Consider the following 18,414-nt stretch of genomic DNA (forward strand, 5'->3'; position numbering starts at 1 on the left):
TTAAGGAATGTTGCTAACGGCAGACAGACAGACAAACATACGCCGATCGTCATATAACTCCGCCATGTTCCTTGGAGAAGTACATTTTTAAAAAGGCCAACTGTTTTTCTAAAGTTACATTGAAAATAACAGATGCTGAACACACAGAAATCAAACTCACATAAAATATTCTCATGTGACTCTTAGTAAGAGTTAAAATTTCACTGAATGTTTCTTATGTTCTCTGTTCCAGTTTGCACAGAGGTTAAGCAGTGGAAAAGGAGCAGCTTCCCTAGACGGAGTGGAGCATCCCGTCCAGTTCGAGGATCTCGGAGCGTCCACGGCTCCCAGCAGCGGCTCTGGGTGACAGTGAGAGTGTGATGGGGATTATTGAGGCTCCACGACAGAGGACGGAGGACAAGCTGCAGCCAGAGGTGAGTTATGATCGAAGCTTCCCGCGGATCTGATGCGTGACGGAGTGTTTCCTTGTGGAGATGGACGCTAACACCGATTTTTTTTTTTTTTTTTTTTCCCCTTTTGCTTTTTTTCCGCGGGGCTGTTTTCACGTCAGAGAAGCTCGTGCTGGCATCGTTAATTAGCGCATACGGCTAATTGGTTTTCCCGTCACATAGTGCGGACAGAACGAAACCGAAAATATTCTCATCGCCTCCCTGAAGCTTCACGTGTGATTATCAGCAGCGGAGTTATTGATCGGCAGCCATGTATTGATCCTCTGTATTATTTCTATATTGTGGTTTGATAGGTGCAGGCCCGATGCAGCCCCGAAACGATCTGAATGGAGCCTTTAGTGTTCAGTCTGTCTTTATGGTAACTGTGTGTGTGATCTACTCTTACAGATAATTCAATAAGCACAGAGGTAACGCCACACAGTGCACAGCCTCTGTAATGTATCTTACAATCAATATAACATCCCAGATGCTCTAATTAGGCCACTGATTGAGGCATTTTTTGTATCCCAAAGTGTCGCTATGTTGTGTTATATAATTTTATAGCAGTTGCCTCTCTCCATTTTATTAAATGTGAGGCTACTTTCGTGCATGAAAGGATTAGTTAATGCACCTACAGCAACTGGAAAGTCAGACTAATTGAACACAAAATGATGCAAAACAACTGCAAACGAGAACCGACAACCTCAAAAAGACTTTGAATGGCCACAGAGACACAAAATAATCATAAAGACACAAAACCAAAACAACTACAGAGATGTAAAATGACCGCAAATACACAGAAAACGGTTACAAAGACAGTTAGCTACAAAAAGACAACAAAAAGATACCAAAAGAAGCTCAAAAACACTTTCAATGATGACAAAATGACATAACATGATTACAAAGAGAAAAGAGAAAAAGAAAGAGACTAAATGAGCACCAAAGGACCACACAAGACAATTACAAAACAGCTACAAAGCGACAAAAAGACCACACAAACTCACAAAGACACCAAACAACCTCGAAGAGATGCAAACAACCAAGAAGAGTCACACATAGACAGACAAAATCACTGCAAATACAAAATCGCACACATAATCAGACCAAATGAACAAGAACAAGTCTAACCACAGAAACATAGAACCACTATAAAGAAAGACAAAATGACCGTAAATAATCTAAAACACATGTAAAAAAGAAAGCCACCGAAAGACACAACTACAAATAAATCCAAAACGCCCACAGCAGCAAAACAAGCACACAAACAGAAAAAAGCAGAATTGCAAACACACAACTACCCACAAAATTTGACTGAACAATCAAAATGTAATGCTAAAAAATTACGTGATACAAAACACACAAGAAACAACCACAAAAATACACAAAGCAACTACATACCTACAAAACAACTACATACCTACAAAACAACTATCAAATGACTACACAGAACCTTTAAATTACCACAAAGAGACACAATATATTTACAAAGAGACACAAAATGACCATAAAGATGCCAAACAACCACAACAAATGGGCTGGGCAACCTCATAGAGACTTTATGATCAGGAAAATACACAAAATAACTACAAAGAGATACAAAATGTCTGCAAAAAGATGCTAAATGACCACACCAAAGGGACAAAGACAACTCAGAGAGACTGTAAAGGATCAGAAAAAGAGACTAAATGACTACGAAGAGACACCAAGTGAACACAAACAGACCAAAACCAACTCAGAGACAAAGAACCACTAACAGACTCGCAGCTTCAGTTTGTGTGCAGTTTGTAAGGTGCTTAGGTCAGCTTAAGGTATTTCCTCTTTTAAATGCTCCGTGACACCGCTTGCATCCTGGGTTTTGATCATTGTACCGTCCCACATTTGGATTATCGTTGTTATTGTCCAGTGTCAGCAGAGTAGGACCTTCACTACCTACAGTACTATAGAAAACTGTTATTGACTTCTGTTCCTGTGACGTGTCTTTCCCTGTGGTTTCATGTGTTTAGGGTTGACATACAGCCACCACATCACACGGCTGTAAGATTTATAGTCCTAAATGCAGTCGGTGCATGAATTTCATGTCGTAAATCTCCTGTGATTCATATATGTGAAAACTCTTGAATGTTTTACGGTGTCTCTGTCAGGGCTGCAACTCCTACAGAGAATTGACTGGTTTATGATCATCTAATTAAATGCACATCTGTTGGGACTTTGAGCTAAATCTACCAAAGCAGATTTAGTCTTGCTTGTGTCCCTGTCTAGTTGCACACATGGTACAAATCCCTGAATAAAACTGTGATTAAATAAGTAATTGGTAGTTTGATGAAATACAGCTCGAAGTAGTTTGATCTCTTATGAACGAGGTGCTAGGTTGGATTGTCTGTTATCTGCCCAGAATATTATAGAATATTCTTCTAAAAGTCTTAGGAAAATCTTAGGTGTACTTTCTCTTTTCTGTAGCCTATTATTCTTATTATTATAATTCCAAATGAATGGTATTTTTGCGGTGCTGAAAGTGCTCACAAACTCATGAAAATTGGCCTCACAAGTGATCAAAAATGTCATTTTTTATGTTTCTGTGACATGAGTAAGGCAAACTGGCACCACCTACAAACTTTCACATTACAACTCCCTCATTATCTTGCACCTATATTGACAAAAATGGGTACACAAGTGCATTTTGTCCAGGTGTATGAAAAAGCCTCTTGGAGCCAACAGAAAGTCAACTATTTTGAACTTACTGTGCCATTTTGGCGCAATCTTTGTCATTTGCAGCCCTTGACCGACTCCTCCAAGAGAAAAAATCACAGCACTTTCAAATTCGGGCGTTGCTATTTAAATACCTTTCTGATGCAAAGCTATTAAAACTCTGCCTTTTCACTGAATGCTGTTGCCCTGATGGTGTGGTGAGTTTTAGGGTTTTACAATGAAAAGAGAAGTTTGGGTAATTCAAATCTGCGTTTTCAAATGTAGAGAGTGTTGACATGAACACATCTACATGTCAGTGCTGAGTTATAGACATAGAATCATCTGCTGAGAACGAGAATCCAGTCAATTTGAATATACTCTGCCTTTTTGACAGTTCTTTGCCATTTACAGGCATTTTATTAAGCAGTTTCTTAGCATTTTTTGCCTCTTACTTTTCACTGCAATGTAAAACTAGCTATGGCTACAAGTAGAGAGAAATCAAAAAATGCCTTTTGTGCCGTATGTCAAAGTTATAATGCCATAAATCAGAAAAAAATATAAAAAAGAAAGTTGATCTTCTTTGGATATTTATTTTATAAACACTGTACAGCATTATTTATATAAATGGTCACAGGTGTTACCAATACTAGATAAAATGCTGACTGTATATACAATTAAAATTTTACTGTTTACATTTCCATTTATTTCCATACTTGTCTTCACCATCAGTGCTGATAGCAGGTTTTTGCTTAGTGAGTAATCAGTCAGACTGTCTTGTGGGCCAAACGTTGCTTAAAATCACAGAGTGGTGACCGTAGATTTAGCAGCTGAATAGCCAGATGTTTCCCCACTGGAGAGGGTGGAGATCAAAACAATAACTAAAAGACGGTGAATATCGGCTTGCATTTATCAGTTGGACACCAACATGGTTGCAGATGATTTATACTGTTACATTGTAACAACAGGATATACGTTACATTCAAAAGTTTGGTGGTCACTTAGATAAGTCCTTATTTTTTAAAGAAATGTCGTTTTTTTCAATAAAGGTAACATTAAATTAATCAGAAATACAGTCTAGACATTGTTCATGTGGTAAATGACTATTCTGTATGGAAATGGCTGATTTTTAATGGAATATCTCCATAGGGGTACAGAGGAACATTTCCAGCAACCATCACTCCTGTGTTCTAATGCTACATTGTGTTAGCTAATGGTGTTGAAAGGCTAATTGATGAGTAGAAAACCCTTGTGCAATTATGTTAGCACATGAATAAAAGTGTGAATTTTCATGGAAAACATGAAATTTCCTGGGTGACCCCAAACTTTTGGACGATAGTGTATAAACAACTTTAACTATTGGCTATCAAGTTAAAATATCACTGTAAGGTGATGATATGGCAATGCTGTGTTCACAACTTGTTTAAACTGCCCCTCTGTGGCCAATAACACAGTTATCTTAGGGTTAAGCAAATAGTGGCACGGATTTTTTTGATTTTTTTTTTGGCATTCTGTAGACAAGAAAATTATTAGTAGATTAATCAATAGTGAACAAAATCATTAATTTTCCACCACAGAGTTGTGAAGATGTTACGCTGTACTTGTGGAAAATATAGGGGTTAACCAGTTTTCTGTCTGACCATTTACTGGATTTGATATTCATTGTTTTTCCGTTTATCTGTACCTTTTTTTTTTTTTCACTGATTCTTGAAAAAATTATGTAAAATGTGCTACTTTGTCCTTAGTCACCACACTGTGGTCTATATCAACATCCAGCCTACAGCACCATCTGCTGAATCCTGGACCTTATCATCTCAGTGGAGGTGGTGGTGGAAACCAAAAACTGAGCTAAAAGACAGTAAATATTGAACTTACATTTATCAACATGATTGCAACTGGTTTAGAGTTTTGCATTGTAACTACTACAAGTGTAAATTACCATTACTGTTATAACTGTTGGCTAACAAGTGCAAAATATCACCACAAAGTGATGGTATGTCTGTGTTGTGTTCACAACCTGTTCCACTGCCCTTTAGTGGCCAAAAAAAAGCAGTTATTGCAGCTTTAATGAAATTGTGGCAGCCATTTTCTGTTTTTTTTTCTTTCAGCATTTTAGAGACTAATAATTAACTGATAGTTGAAGAAAATAATTGTCAGATTAATCAGTAATGAACAACATCAATAATTTACCACAACAGGAAAAGTTTTTGCCCAGGGGCTGGCTGAGACAATATTCCATCCATGTGAAAAATGTCATGGTTTTCAACCTTTTTGTATTGAGTTTATGGACCACATTATCCCAACACTGTCCTTAAAGTATCCAGAAACTATAGTCCTCCGTTCAGCCTGTGTGACATAAATGTGCTGTTGCTGGTTGTGCAGTAAACATGTGCTTGCTGGTGATGCGTTTTGTGCGTTTGTCGATGTGTGACGGTGCACGTTTCCCCTCTCTGCAACAAATACACATACTTCCTCCCTCCTTTTCCCCTCTTCTCTGCACTGTTTCTTCCTCCTCCATCCATCCATCCCTCCATCCAGGCAGCCTGTCTGGACTCGACACCTCCTCCCTCCCTCCCTCCTTCCACCTCCTCCTCTTTCTACGGCAGCATAGCGGAGGAGGGGAAAAAAACAGCTAATATTTCAGCAGTGATAATAACCAAAGCGCCGTCCGTTCTCGTGCAGATGGAGAAGGGGGATCATCAGCGCCGCAGCAGCGGATCGCCGAGCTGTCAGATGCAGAGGAATGATAATTAGAAAGAGATTGACTCAGCAGCCAGAAGAACAAGAGGAAGAAGAGGAGGAGGAGAAGCCTGCAGCAGTAGAGGGGCGAGCAGAAGCGTACTTGAAGAGAGAAAAGAAAGAGGGATTGAATTGATCATAATCTGATCAACAAGAAGAAGAGAGCAGTTGTTTTTTTTGAGGGAGATGATGATGACAGCAGCAGCAGCAGCAGCAGCGGAGGAGGGGAGAGAGGGATGAGCTTGGATCAATAATCCTCCCTCCTCCTCCTACCCCTCCTCTTCCTCCTCCACCTTCATCACCTCTGCAGAAGCGGCTGAAATCTGTGAGACTCCGCTGCCTGCTTTTTATTTATTTTTTTCTTTCTGGATGCTGCATCGTATCTGCCTGCATGAGTGAGTGTGTGTGTGCGCTCATATGTGTGTCGTGTAACTGTTGGCTATATAGGCCACAATGATGAGTGTGTACTGTATGTGTGTGTGCTGCCTGTGTTAACTGCATGCATGTGGTGTGTGTGTGTGTGTGTGTGTGCGCGTGCGTGCGTGCGTGCGTGCGTGCGTGCGTGCGTGCGTGCGTGTGTGTGTAAGTGGAAGGAGGCTGTGTGAACTGCTGTGTGTGCGTTGTATGAACTACTGTATGTGTGTGTGTGTGTGTGTGTGTGTGTATGGCAGGTAACATGACTGTAAAGTTGGCCAATTAAAACAGTCCTGCTACTGTTAAATGAGACTGACATTATATAAAAGACCAGGAAAAAAAGCACTCGTGTGTGCACAGAGAGATTTATTTCAGCTTAAAATTTAAAACTTGTAAAATGTAATTATGTCTTCCAGTAAATGGCTACTTTCTTTGAGGGCATTTTTCTCATGGAACGAGCACATATTAACCCCCTGAACCCCAAGCAGTTTCTCTGCTCGTGTCACATTTTTATTCCCAGTGGGCTCATTCTTCACTGCAATAGAAAGTCCTGCACCTCTGTGGAAACAGCACCTCTATGGCTAGAAGTAGAGAGAACTCAGATGTGTCTTCTTTGCAGTATGACACAGTCACAATGCCATGAATTATGAAAAACAAAAGAAAAACCAGTTGATTTTACAAAATTTAAAAAATCCTCAAGTAAACATCTATGGTTTTTTTTTTTTGTTTTGATATTGCTCAAAGGAATTGCCAGTACTGCAAAAAAAATAATAGTGGCTCTACATAGTATGGATAACTTACTTTTTAGATTTTTACAACATCCAAAAATTGTATGTTTTTCATAGAACGCTGCACATCAAATCTAAGAACTTGTTGACAGCGTGTTTTGTATACTGTTTCTGGGTCAAGCTGCCTCCATTATCATGTATAAGTTATTTCAACTGTTATCTCCAATATTTTCTCTATTTACCCAGAAAACTCAATGGAGTCCCAGTTGTACAGAGTGCGGAAGTTTTTTTACAGGATGTCATGCAAACATTTCATTTTTGACAAATTCATAGACTTAACGTGTAGAATGTAGTCACTTTGATGAATAAATTTTCAGCATAGAGTTGCTTAAATTTATCAGTTAAATAAATCATTGAATGCAATACTCCGCCAAGGCTGCTCAGTCATTGTATGATTTCCAATGGATAAGTCCCGATATGTTTGCAGCAGTGGATTTGTAGTAGGACTGCAATCATGTGATCATCAGCAGGCGGCTGACGTAGTGTTCACTTGTTGTCATAGTTACAGTGACACCATGATGCTATCTCGCAATGATACAGAAATCTTTAACAAGTCCGTGGATCCAGGTTATGAGCAGCATCACTGCCAAAATCTAATCAGTTGGTTCTTGTGTCATTTCTGACCTTCCCAGAAAATTTCATCCAAATCCGTTTGTCTGTTTTTGAGTAATATTGCGAACAGGCAGAGAAGCAGACAAACGTATGTCACATAACTCCGCTTCGTTCATTGGCGGAGTAATTATACAGTTCACACTTAGTTCAAGGACCATCGGAAATTTGAAAATCCAAGAATTGTTTCTGTTTTTACAACTTCTGCAACTGTAAATAGCAGAATTTTGACATTAACAAAGAAGCATTTGTTTCTAACTCATCTGAGGGTTTTTTTTGTGTTCAGAGGGTTAAATGATCATCAAGATGGTTTTGATTTTGGGCATGAAAATTCACTAACAATTTTCAAAACAGTGGTTTCATTAAAAAAGAAATAAAAGTGCCTCCAAGTGGCCAAAAAGTGTTTGAGGTGCGTCTTACTGAAATAGAAACGCAGCACCATTGAAATGACAACTGGTCATTTCAATGGTGCGTCGGTCTGGACCAGGTACTATGGTCCAGACCGATGCAGAGGTAATCAGCCAGTGTGTATTATCTCAAAATGGCATTTAATTGACTGACAGATTGATCAGTCCTTTTGCTCCTCCTTTGTGCTGAATGTAAGTTGAATATTCAATCTCTTTTAGCTCTGCTTTTGGTGTAAGCCACCACCTCTGCTCAGCGAAATATGTGGCTCTTTTGCTGCTAAATGTAGCACTGTATTTAACAGCTGAGTATTGAAATTATTTGTCCATTACTTGAGAAAAAATGTTAAAAGATTACTTTTTTCAGCTGTTGACATAACTGAAACAATCTAAAGTAGCAAATAGGCCTTTTGGACCACCAGATTTCAGGAGAAGGTATACAAGTGTGTCATCCGCGTAGCAGTGAAAAGATACATTGGGGCATTGGATAATTTGACTGAATGGAAGCATAGAAGTAGGAAACAATACTGAACCAAAACTTGGATCCTCATGGTAGCGTGAGCTGTAGAATATGAATGTGAGCTAATGACAACTGAACAAGTTCTTTCTTAAAGGTAGGGAGAAAACCGACACAGTACAGTGTTCTTGATGCTAGCCCAGGTTTTGAGATGGTCAGTTAAAATGATATTATCTACTCAGGTGCTAAAAGGTTACTGAGTACCTTGAGAAGTGCAGTTTTCTGTGCTGTGTAAAGCTTCAAGACCTGACTGAAACTCCTCAAAGATATCAACATGACATGTTAAAGCCAAAAGTTTGGTAGAAACCACTTTTTCTAAAGCTTTTGCTAAAAAAAAATGCAAGTTTAGAAATTGATCTAAAGTTGTTGTGAACAAAAGTATCAAGGTTAGATTCCTATAGAAGCAGATTAACCACAGTATGTTTAACAGTAGATGGAAAATGTCTTTTGGTAAGGAGCTCTTAATACATAACAAAATACATGAGCTATTTGGTCTCTCAGTCTCCCATCAGCCTCTCCACATGCAACTGATCATCAAAGCTGCTCTGATAAACCCCCTGTACGCTGCCTGTAGCAGCAAGCGATCGATAGACATGCTTAGACACTAGCCGGTTCTAGCAGCTAAACAGCCAGATGTGCATCACCTTGGAGTCAGTTGGCATCATTAACAAGGTGCCAAATAGTCAAGTAGCAGCTCCTGTTTACAGTGTACTAAGGGATGTCCTGAGAACTATCACATTTTATTACTCTGAAGAAAACCTGACAAATTCCAGAGTTCTTATGAGCATCTATCTTTCAAAGTGGATTTGTAGATGTTTGTGAAGGATTTCAGAGTTGTAGAGTTGTCCTCGGGAAGTGTAAGTCACGCCGAATCCTAAAGCACTTGTATCATGTCTGCGTGTTCAGATCTGAATGACTCAGAAGGAGTACAAATTGTGATGCAGATTGAAGCTTACGCCTCACATTGCTCCCTCCAAACCACCCTTCGATTGTCCCACGAGCATTTGGGGAGGCGCGATTCTCAAGTACGATGGCTGATGGCAGTGAAGTGTCCACACAAAGAACAAATCAAAAGCTACTCAGTCTGCGAAAACCAGATGAAACATTCGCTCTCAGCCTCTTTCCTGCCTGGCTTTGTATACGCTATGTTTGGAACTGACAACTCTGGCATGAAGCAACAATCTGCAGAGAGAGAGGGCAAGAGACCCTGAGAGGGACAGCTGGAGAGAGAGAGAGGCAGAGAGGAATGGTGGTCAGTTAGTGAGTCATGAATAATTGAATGTGCTTAATGGGAGGAGATATAAAAGCTGAAACTGTTTGGCTGCTTTGCAATAGAGACCAGAAGGCATGAGTGTGTGTCAGTGTGTGACTGTGTGTGTGTGTGTGTGTGTGTACATGTGGTACGATTGCTGAAACTTCTTCTAAAGCATCAACTTTGCACATTACTGACTCCAAATGGCAGCTGGTGATAAATGTGTAAATGTTTTACAGTGTGAAGAACTTCATTACTCACAAGTCATTTTAGGTGAGAGGAGAATAGCGTGTATTTTTAAAATTGGACTTTTTTCAGTAGTGTTTACCGGGTGACATATTAGCCGTCTGTTTGAAATGCATGTTGTCTTTAAAACATATCGCTAAAGTGACAGCAGGAGCAAGAAACTTTTTGGGGTTCTGAGAGTTAGTCCTTTTGTTAAATGGCTGGCGAGTGAGACACCATGGTATCAGTTAGCGTGGAGCCGACTGAGTAAAATGTCAGTGAAGCAGTTAGACCTGGCAGTTTACTTTAGGTTAGCATAGTTCAAAGTTGTAAAAATGCAAGGGTGTTCACAGGTAGTCTGTTTCTCCTGCCACCAAAAATAGTGGATTAATCCTTGAAGGCTACTAATGTATTGCTTTTCCCCTTATAAAAGTAACTCCAGCAATTTTCCAACCAATACAATTCTGTTGGATAAGAGCAACCAACAAAATCAACCGGTCAGTCTGGGCTCTACTGTCCAAGATATTTACTTCTTCAACTAGGAATTCTTAAAATGACTTTTTTTTTGTACTCTGCATTGACCTTGTAATTCCACCTACTAAGCTCGTATTGATCCCTAACTGGCTGACAGGGGAATCAGTGAGCACAACATCGTGCTAAATCTAGGTTGTGTTTGGTGATTCAGAGGTCTGGAAGCAGGCTACAGTGTCACACAACCTGTCAAGGATTCACTAACTTCACTGTTCACAGTTTCTTTGTGAGATAATTATTTACTGAAACTTTGAAGCATTAAGGGGTCTTTTCAAAATGCCTTTAGATGTTTAGAATTGCATTGATAGAACCGGTGGAGTTGGTAGAGATTTGCAGAAGACCTGACAATGAGTGGGAAAAAAAAAAGGTGGACGAAGACAGACGAGGGAAAGTGACAGAGTGTGGGAGGAGAGGCTGATGATGTGTGATGATTTTTCTTGTCTCTGATGGCGGAGACAGAGCATGTCATTGGTATTTATGGGCCGAGAGACCTCACACTCATTACAACCGCAGACAGAGAGGGAGAGATAAGAGTAAGACAACAACAGATGGAAGATGAGCAAAAGGGGGATCAGTAAGAGAGCAAGGAAAAGGCGACGATAAAGAGACAACAAAAAACAGGAGGTGAAGATGAAAGGGAGAACAGAGAAAGACACATGAAAGAAGGAAAAGAAACAGGTGTTTGTTCCAGGAAACAACACAGTGACAATATCATGGGTGATGGTTCCTGTTGACTCTGCCTCTCATTTACTCTTCATTTTCTGCAAAGTTTCATTCTGGTTTTAAACAGTGTAACAATGCTAGAACAGCTCTTTTAAGAGTTTTTAATAATCTTCTCTTAACTGTTGATTGAGAAATGTTGCTATTCTTAATGAAAATAAGACTGAGATAGTTGTGTTTGGTCGATTGGACCATTTGGATGACTTAAAGGTGCTCTTGGCCATTTGGCTTTAATTGATCTTTTGTGAAAAACCTTGGAGGATCCTTAAACAGCTACTAAAGCTAATGTCTTCTCAAAATTTGACACAGTTGAACTCAGTGGTCAAAATCAACTCTTTCAGTTAAGACTTTTTGCCTTTGTGATGGCCAGTCTCTTTTTTAAATACTTTGAAAAGCAAATTTATGCCTTTGTAGACATGCGGTTAGACTTTTATATTTCTTCATGTTAGCATAAAGCAGATTGTCTCAGTATCTTAAGCTGGTAAAACAAAACAAAAAAACAATGAAGCTGCTCATTTTCTAACAGCGAAAAGGAAGTGTGATCACATCACTTGACCTTCCTTCATTAACGGTTGGTTCATCATGATTGATTTTACGATTTTATTGTTTTTCAGATTTTAAATGGTTTAGCACCACCTTATTTAGCGGAACTCCCGTATCATCATACTTTGGTTAGGGCACCGAGGAACCAGATGTTCTAAGATCTAGGCACAAAAATTGAGGTGACAGAGCCTTTGCAGCGGCTGCTAAAAATCTGTGGAACAGTATTCGTGTCAGAAATGCTCAGATTTTCAAATGCTGCTGCTCAACACCCCCCTCTTCCTGTTGGCATTTGATTCAAATCAAGCTTGAGACTTAGACTTCATCTTTTTTTTATGCTGTAACTTTTATTCCAGTATTTTAGTGGTGGTTTTGTTTTCTTTTGTTTCTATCACCTGCCATTTTAATTGTACAGCACTTTGGTTCAATTCTTGTTCTGTTGTCAATAAAGAAATATGACTGACTTTTCTCTTCTTTTTCATGTGACAGGATCTGGAAGTGCTATCCAATGGGATAATAATGCTGGTAAATCCCAGATGCCTCACTGTACCCAGGAAGGAGATCTGACATGACATTTAACCTTTGCACATCCCCTCCTGTGACAGACCGACCGCAGGATGGTGGGTTGAGTCCTGCTCACTATCCCATGGACCAGGAAGAGGTGATGCTTTCTTCTTCCATGTTTGTCAGAAGATGATTTTTGATGGAGGTCTTCATTTTGTGGGGATCTGAGTTGTGTTGATTTCTTCAAGCGTGGACATCATGATGATCGAGAGGATCTGAACTGAGGCAATTTTCTTTTCCAGACTGTTTGATTTGGAAAATTACCACAAGGCTTCTGACCCTAGGAATATATTATGAGGCTCTTTGGGGAAACCAGTGATTAGTCTACTTGTTGCAACACTCGTCATCAAGACTTGCATTGGATGTTGGGTAAAAAAATAGAACTTGCATTGCGGGTCCTGGACAGTCAGCAATGATAATGTGCAATATCTTTGACACGGAGGGACAAATAAATCCTCTTTCAGCTATGCTCTCCACACTTGCTGCTTGGAAACCAGTGTTCTGATTTGCCGCATGGAGTGCAGAGAGTGGATACAACAGATTCATTGACCGATAGGAAGATAAACAGACGGTTCTGACTGTTGAGGGAGACGAAGAGAACGTTTGGCTCTGAGATATTTGTTCTATTTTTAACTGTCATGGGTCCGAAGCCCAACAGGATCCCCTGAGCGAACCAGGGAATGGTCAGCGACTCAATAAAACTCTCTGATTGGAGCACGCAAGGACGAGGTCCATCTTGATCTTTGAATCAGAACTCAAAGAAGAAGAACTCCTCTCCCCCCCACTTTCCTCTGGTGGGGGGGAGGGTGAAGGGTACTTTTGTTTTTAAGGTGTAGGACTTTGGGCTGTGGGGAGTAGTTTTTAGGCAGTAGGTTTTAGGTTGTAGACGTAGTAAGGAAGGTCTGCTCTCAGATACTAGTAATTAGTTCTTCTCTGTTGTGTTCAGGCTTCTCCTCAGTGTTTAGTTCCTTCAGCTAGTTTTAGCCATTGGCCTGCTTGCTCCATTCTAGTGCAGAAATTAGCATTTAGCCTCAGTGTTAGCTGGCAGCGTGCTACCTGGATCTGACCAACTGTGAAAGCCAACAGTGTTTAGGTCCTTAAGTTAAACTTTAGTATTAGTGAACCGTCACTGATCATTTAGCCTGAGGTCCACTGGCTATTAGTCTGTGTGTTTACTTTCAGACCAGCTCGCCATGGAAGCTAATCAAGGCCCAGGTCAGGGCAGTCCAGAAAGCCCTAACCGGGCTGTGGAGTACCTTCTTGAACTCAACAACATCATCGAGAGCCAGCAGAAGCTTCTGGAAACCCAGCGGCGCAGAATTGAGGAGCTGGAGGTCCAACTTGACCGGCTAAGCCAAGAGAATAAGGACCTGCGTTTGGACCGGCAGCCTCCTCCTCCACCTGCTCCTCCTCCCGAGCCTCCTCTCCCTCCTCCTCCTCCACCACCTCCACCGGCTCAGACCACATCCATTTCTACTAAGAATCACCATCACCACAACAGCCAAGTTCCTCCCCAGCCTCCCTCCTCCATCCCTCTCTACCACAGCCACCACCACCAGCACCACCACTCGTCAACCCACCACTCCTACAACAGCACCACTACAGCCGCTATTCCGATTCCTGCTCCGTCCTCAATCCCGACCTCCATCTCTATCCCGACCCAAATTCCGGCTCCAGTCTCTTCCTCCTCATCACCGGCTCCACCTCCCCCTCCTCCGATCCCACCCAGGGATCAGCCACGGGCCCACAGCCGGCTGACCCGGATGCCCTCCACCAGCACCGGCACCAACACTAACTTTGTGGAGAAAGAGAAGGAGAGGCTAGAGCGCCTGCACAGAGCCAACGCTGCCAACAACCACCATGCCCACACCCTCCACCACCACAAATCGTAAGTGTATTTTTACTACAACCAAAGCCTGAGGTAGCACAAGAGGAAGGCAAACCGGACCTTATTTAGAGACAGACTTTGCTGGTAAAACTAGCTGGTCAGTGTATAACTGTTGTTTTCATTATTAGAAAAAAGGATGACATTGAAAACTGTTCATTTATTTGAAAAAGGTATTAAAAGATATTTCTCAGTTTGACCATTAAATGTCTCTTTAGAGATCAAGAGTTGTCATAGTTGTAAACCTGATTCTGACAATTATGAAAATGCAGTGAAACACTGTAGTGTTAGAATAAGGCACTTTTTCACTAACCTTGCCTTGCAGCTTGTCACAACATCGTCTAGTTTGCCAAATCTCGTGCTGACCTTTGACTTTGTTCGCTACTAACTTTGCAGCTTCTTTCACACAGGGTTTTGCGCAAGCCTAGAAATATGTGCCCTCTTGCTAAATTTGACCCGGAAATATCTTGTTGCTTGCACAAAATTGCGAGCAACACATGTTTGAGTTGTTTTGCTTAACGTGACTTATTGTGAAGGACTCAAACAAATGTTTCTTCCTCTGAACAAGAACATGCAGCTGATGCCCCTGTGCACTGGTGGGTGTACAGGACTGATAAATATTCATCCTGTTATCAGCTAATAGGGCTACAGAGCGGAAGGTTGTAGTGGGAATTTATAAATTGTAAGAGAGCAGGAATGCGTGAGACTCCAGAGACAGATGAACTACAGCATCTCGAACACTGATAATTGGTGGAGCAACGACTCAACGTGTTATGTAACAGATATTTTTTGCTAAGCGATAGAAGTGGTTGTTCTCTATGAGCCTATAAAGAAAACACTCTGTGCTTTCCGTAAGTTGTTTGCTGTACTAATCACCATGGTAACCACTTACCAGGTAGCTCAGTATCTTCCTCTTTTGTTTTGTGCTCTTATTTTGATGTCATTTTGTTGCTCTGAATGCACTTTTAGTGAGAACTGTACTGTGTTTGCTGGCTGGAATTGGCTTTGTTGCCTGGCAACACTATCTTAGGAGCATCCTATCAGGAAGTTTTAAGAACGACGGATCCTTGCTGCCGTCTGTGGCAGTCGTCTATGTACACAGGCTGAGTGGTGCTATAGGCAACAGGATGCAGGGTTGCGGTTGTCCCATGCCTGTACCAGGGAGCTTCTTTGTAGCTGGTAACACTGAACCGCTGTCTGCGGGAAGCACTGGTCTTGGCGATCTCTGTTGCTATGCAACTGTGGAAAACCTGTTTGAAGGACAGCACTCTCGCTAACAGTTGAAATGGTTTTAACCTCGCTCAGAGCTTTGCTAAGCTCGCAGCACTGTTGGGAACACAGAGCATTGCCTTCTTTCCACTGCAAACACAGAGTGCAGAAGAAGAAAGGCTCCCGATAGACCTGCAGAAATGAAGGCAGGGGAAGCGCAGTGATGACTCATGGAGACAGATTTAATAGTACTATTGCTTTGTCTTATAAGCTCTCATACGTGCTGGCAAAAAGTAAAGTAGACTGTGCACAGAGGTACATAGAGTGTGACTCAGACTCTTAGATCTGGGTTCATCTGAGGCATCTTGAGCCATCAAAAAAATCCCCTAAGCACTGAGTCATGGGACGTTCAGGTACAGCTGATATCGTGAGAAAAAGCTGACCTCAAGCTTGAAAATGATGTAACGGGCTCAGAACAATGATGAAGCCTGACAGCAGTGAAGATAAGGCTGATTCGTTATGAAATCTCACAGTACAATCGGCTGCTTGCTGCCTCTTCAACTGACTGAGCGGGAGCCAATAAATCCCACACTGCACTGGGGCAGATTATGGCATGGAGGCATGACAGCATGTTGCAGAGCTGCCTACACTGGTCTCTGAGTGATTTTGTATAGGACATGATGCAGCAAAATGCACCCTCACACAGATTTATCTTGCAGCACCTCAGGCCGAAGTAGGAAAAAAGCGATCCACACAAGGAAATACTGCAGGACATGAGAAAGGAGCTCCAACTTACGGGACTGAGAGTTGGATGCAGAAACTTTCATAGTATAATGGTTGATTGTCAGACTGCTGTCTGCTATTGTGTTCCTACTAAGCTACAAGTGCACCTGCACATGCAGACTTGCAAACAGAAACACGTGGATCTAAAGAATTTACCAAGATTGTATTTTCTCTAGGAAATGCAGCGTGGCTGTTGAAAGCTGTCACACCTTGCTTGCAGCTGCTGTATCTTGCTTGCAGTTACAGAAACTTGCTTGCCACTACAGCAGCAGACTTTCATGTGTCACCATGCATTTGCAGCTGATGAAGCTAATCTGTTGAAAAACTGATATTTGGAAGCATATTTGTATCTTAATGTGCATAGGAGAAGAAGCCTGTGAAACTTACAACATTGTCACTGGCCACACAGTGGCACTATCGGAAGGTTTTCTTGGCTATGTAAAGGATTTCATAATGGCTTAGCTATTTGCCAAGCTTTGCTTCTGAAGCCTTTACAGTTTTTGACATATTTGTGATTTTGTGCAGTCTTCATTTGAAACATAATAACTCATTAGTTCTAACAGCCACAAGCTCTTAACAAGCTATTATTACCATGTCCTATTTGGCATTTTAAAAGCAGAACCATGTAAAGTATGTAGACATTAATATGTGTCAGTAGTAATGATTTGTATTCACCTTTTTGTTGGTTTACAGTTGCTCCCCCTAGTGGCCAAAGCTGCAAGAACCTTAGCATTCTTGCTCGTGGTATCAGTCTATACTGTAGAGCCAAATTTGCATTTGGATGAAGCATTCAAGAATTGTAACACTTTGAATTTATTTGACCACACAAATGAATGTTTGTTAGTGAATCATGGAATGGTACATAATATCTCAAATGGCGGTACAGGCAATGGTCATCGTTGTCCAGTCGTGGTTGTACAATTTATTTATGATGGAAATGGGCATGGCCTATGTCAGTGTCTTCAACAACTGTATTGACAAGAAGCTTTCTTCTAACACTCATGGCTGCCAAGACATTGACCAAAACATCAGTCAAAATTTAACTCATTTTTCATCACTTGGTGGCATTATTGCTACCAGTTTTTAGTAAGTTTCGCAATGGTGTATGGGGAGGGGGTCCACCAAGTTTGAGCATTGTAGAGTTTATACTTCTTGAGACATCTACCATTTTTTAGCCGTCTCCCAAATTACCATGCGCCACAGTCAAAGTAGTAAAGTAATATTAGCTCATTAGCTTGATAGCAAGCACAGTCACACTCACCACAGCACACCAAGTATCAGCTGCACACAGAGCAGCCTGAAGTACTTGAAGTGGAGTAAACAGAATAAAAAATGTAAAACATTGGTGTGTTTCTTGAACATTTTTATCAAAGATTAAAGAGGAGGATACAGTGAACTCAGCAGCATGTAGCCCTAGTGTTCAGCAGCATGCAACAGTGGAACATTTTGCCCTGAAGCTATATATAAGCAACATTTTTGCCAACTATTAAGCCTCTAAACCCAGAGCAGTTTCTGAAAAGTTGAATTTCTTCGGTTGTTTGCTTCACAAAAGCTGAAAAATCATGTAATCAACATGTACAACATTTTTCCAAGTACCCAAGACTGAAAAAACATGTTGGCTCCCCATGTTGTAGATATTTTACTACCTTCATTTTTACAACCTCCACAAGCAAGCTTCTTCACAGCACTCTGCACATCAGCTATCGTCAAACAACTTGCTTCTCTGTATTCCATTTTTGAGCCTGCTGCACGTATTTTATTAATCTGGTATGTTTTATTTTGCTCTCAATCTCTTTCAATTTGTTCCCATGCTTGTCTTCTCTGTGCTCTGTATAAACACAGCCTGCAGTTCATCTGAAAACTCAGAATTTTTGTCATGACTGCTGATCACAGCAGAGTCAATCATTGCTTCTCAGTTGTGCTCAGGAGCTCAAAATGTTTATTTTCTTTGTTTCTTTTTTTTACAGAATGTGGTACAAATGGTTTATTTTGGCATTTAAAAGAATAGACTTATAGAATAAACCATTGGATAGCTGAAAAAAACTATTTATTTGGTTTTACAGTTTTTGGCCTGTGTAGATTTTGTAGTTTTGGTTATTTTATAAGAAAAGAAAAAATGGCCTT

General features: G+C 40.8%; 1 protein-coding gene across 3 annotated transcripts in view; it reads left to right on the plus strand.

Annotated features, from left to right (window-relative positions):
- LOC111583762 (IQ motif and SEC7 domain-containing protein 1-like) overlaps window positions 1–18,414 on the plus strand; it is a 205,546-nt gene that overhangs the window by 14,484 nt on the left and 172,648 nt on the right. For 2 of the 3 annotated variants that reach the window (XM_055013040.1, XM_055013035.1), the window contains exons 2-3: window positions 233–413; window positions 12,339–14,301. In XM_055013040.1, coding sequence (XP_054869015.1) covers window positions 13,607–14,301 — 695 coding nt within the window. In that variant the 5' untranslated portion in view covers window positions 233–413; window positions 12,339–13,606. Of the gene's footprint in view, window positions 1–232; window positions 414–5,792; window positions 6,175–12,338; window positions 14,302–18,414 lie in introns of all 3 variants that reach the window. The other variant, XM_055013036.1, reaches the window with a different exon arrangement.

This window comes from Amphiprion ocellaris, chromosome 8 (assembly GCF_022539595.1).
Source record: "Amphiprion ocellaris isolate individual 3 ecotype Okinawa chromosome 8, ASM2253959v1, whole genome shotgun sequence".
Taxonomy (NCBI): Eukaryota; Metazoa; Chordata; class Actinopteri; family Pomacentridae; genus Amphiprion; species Amphiprion ocellaris.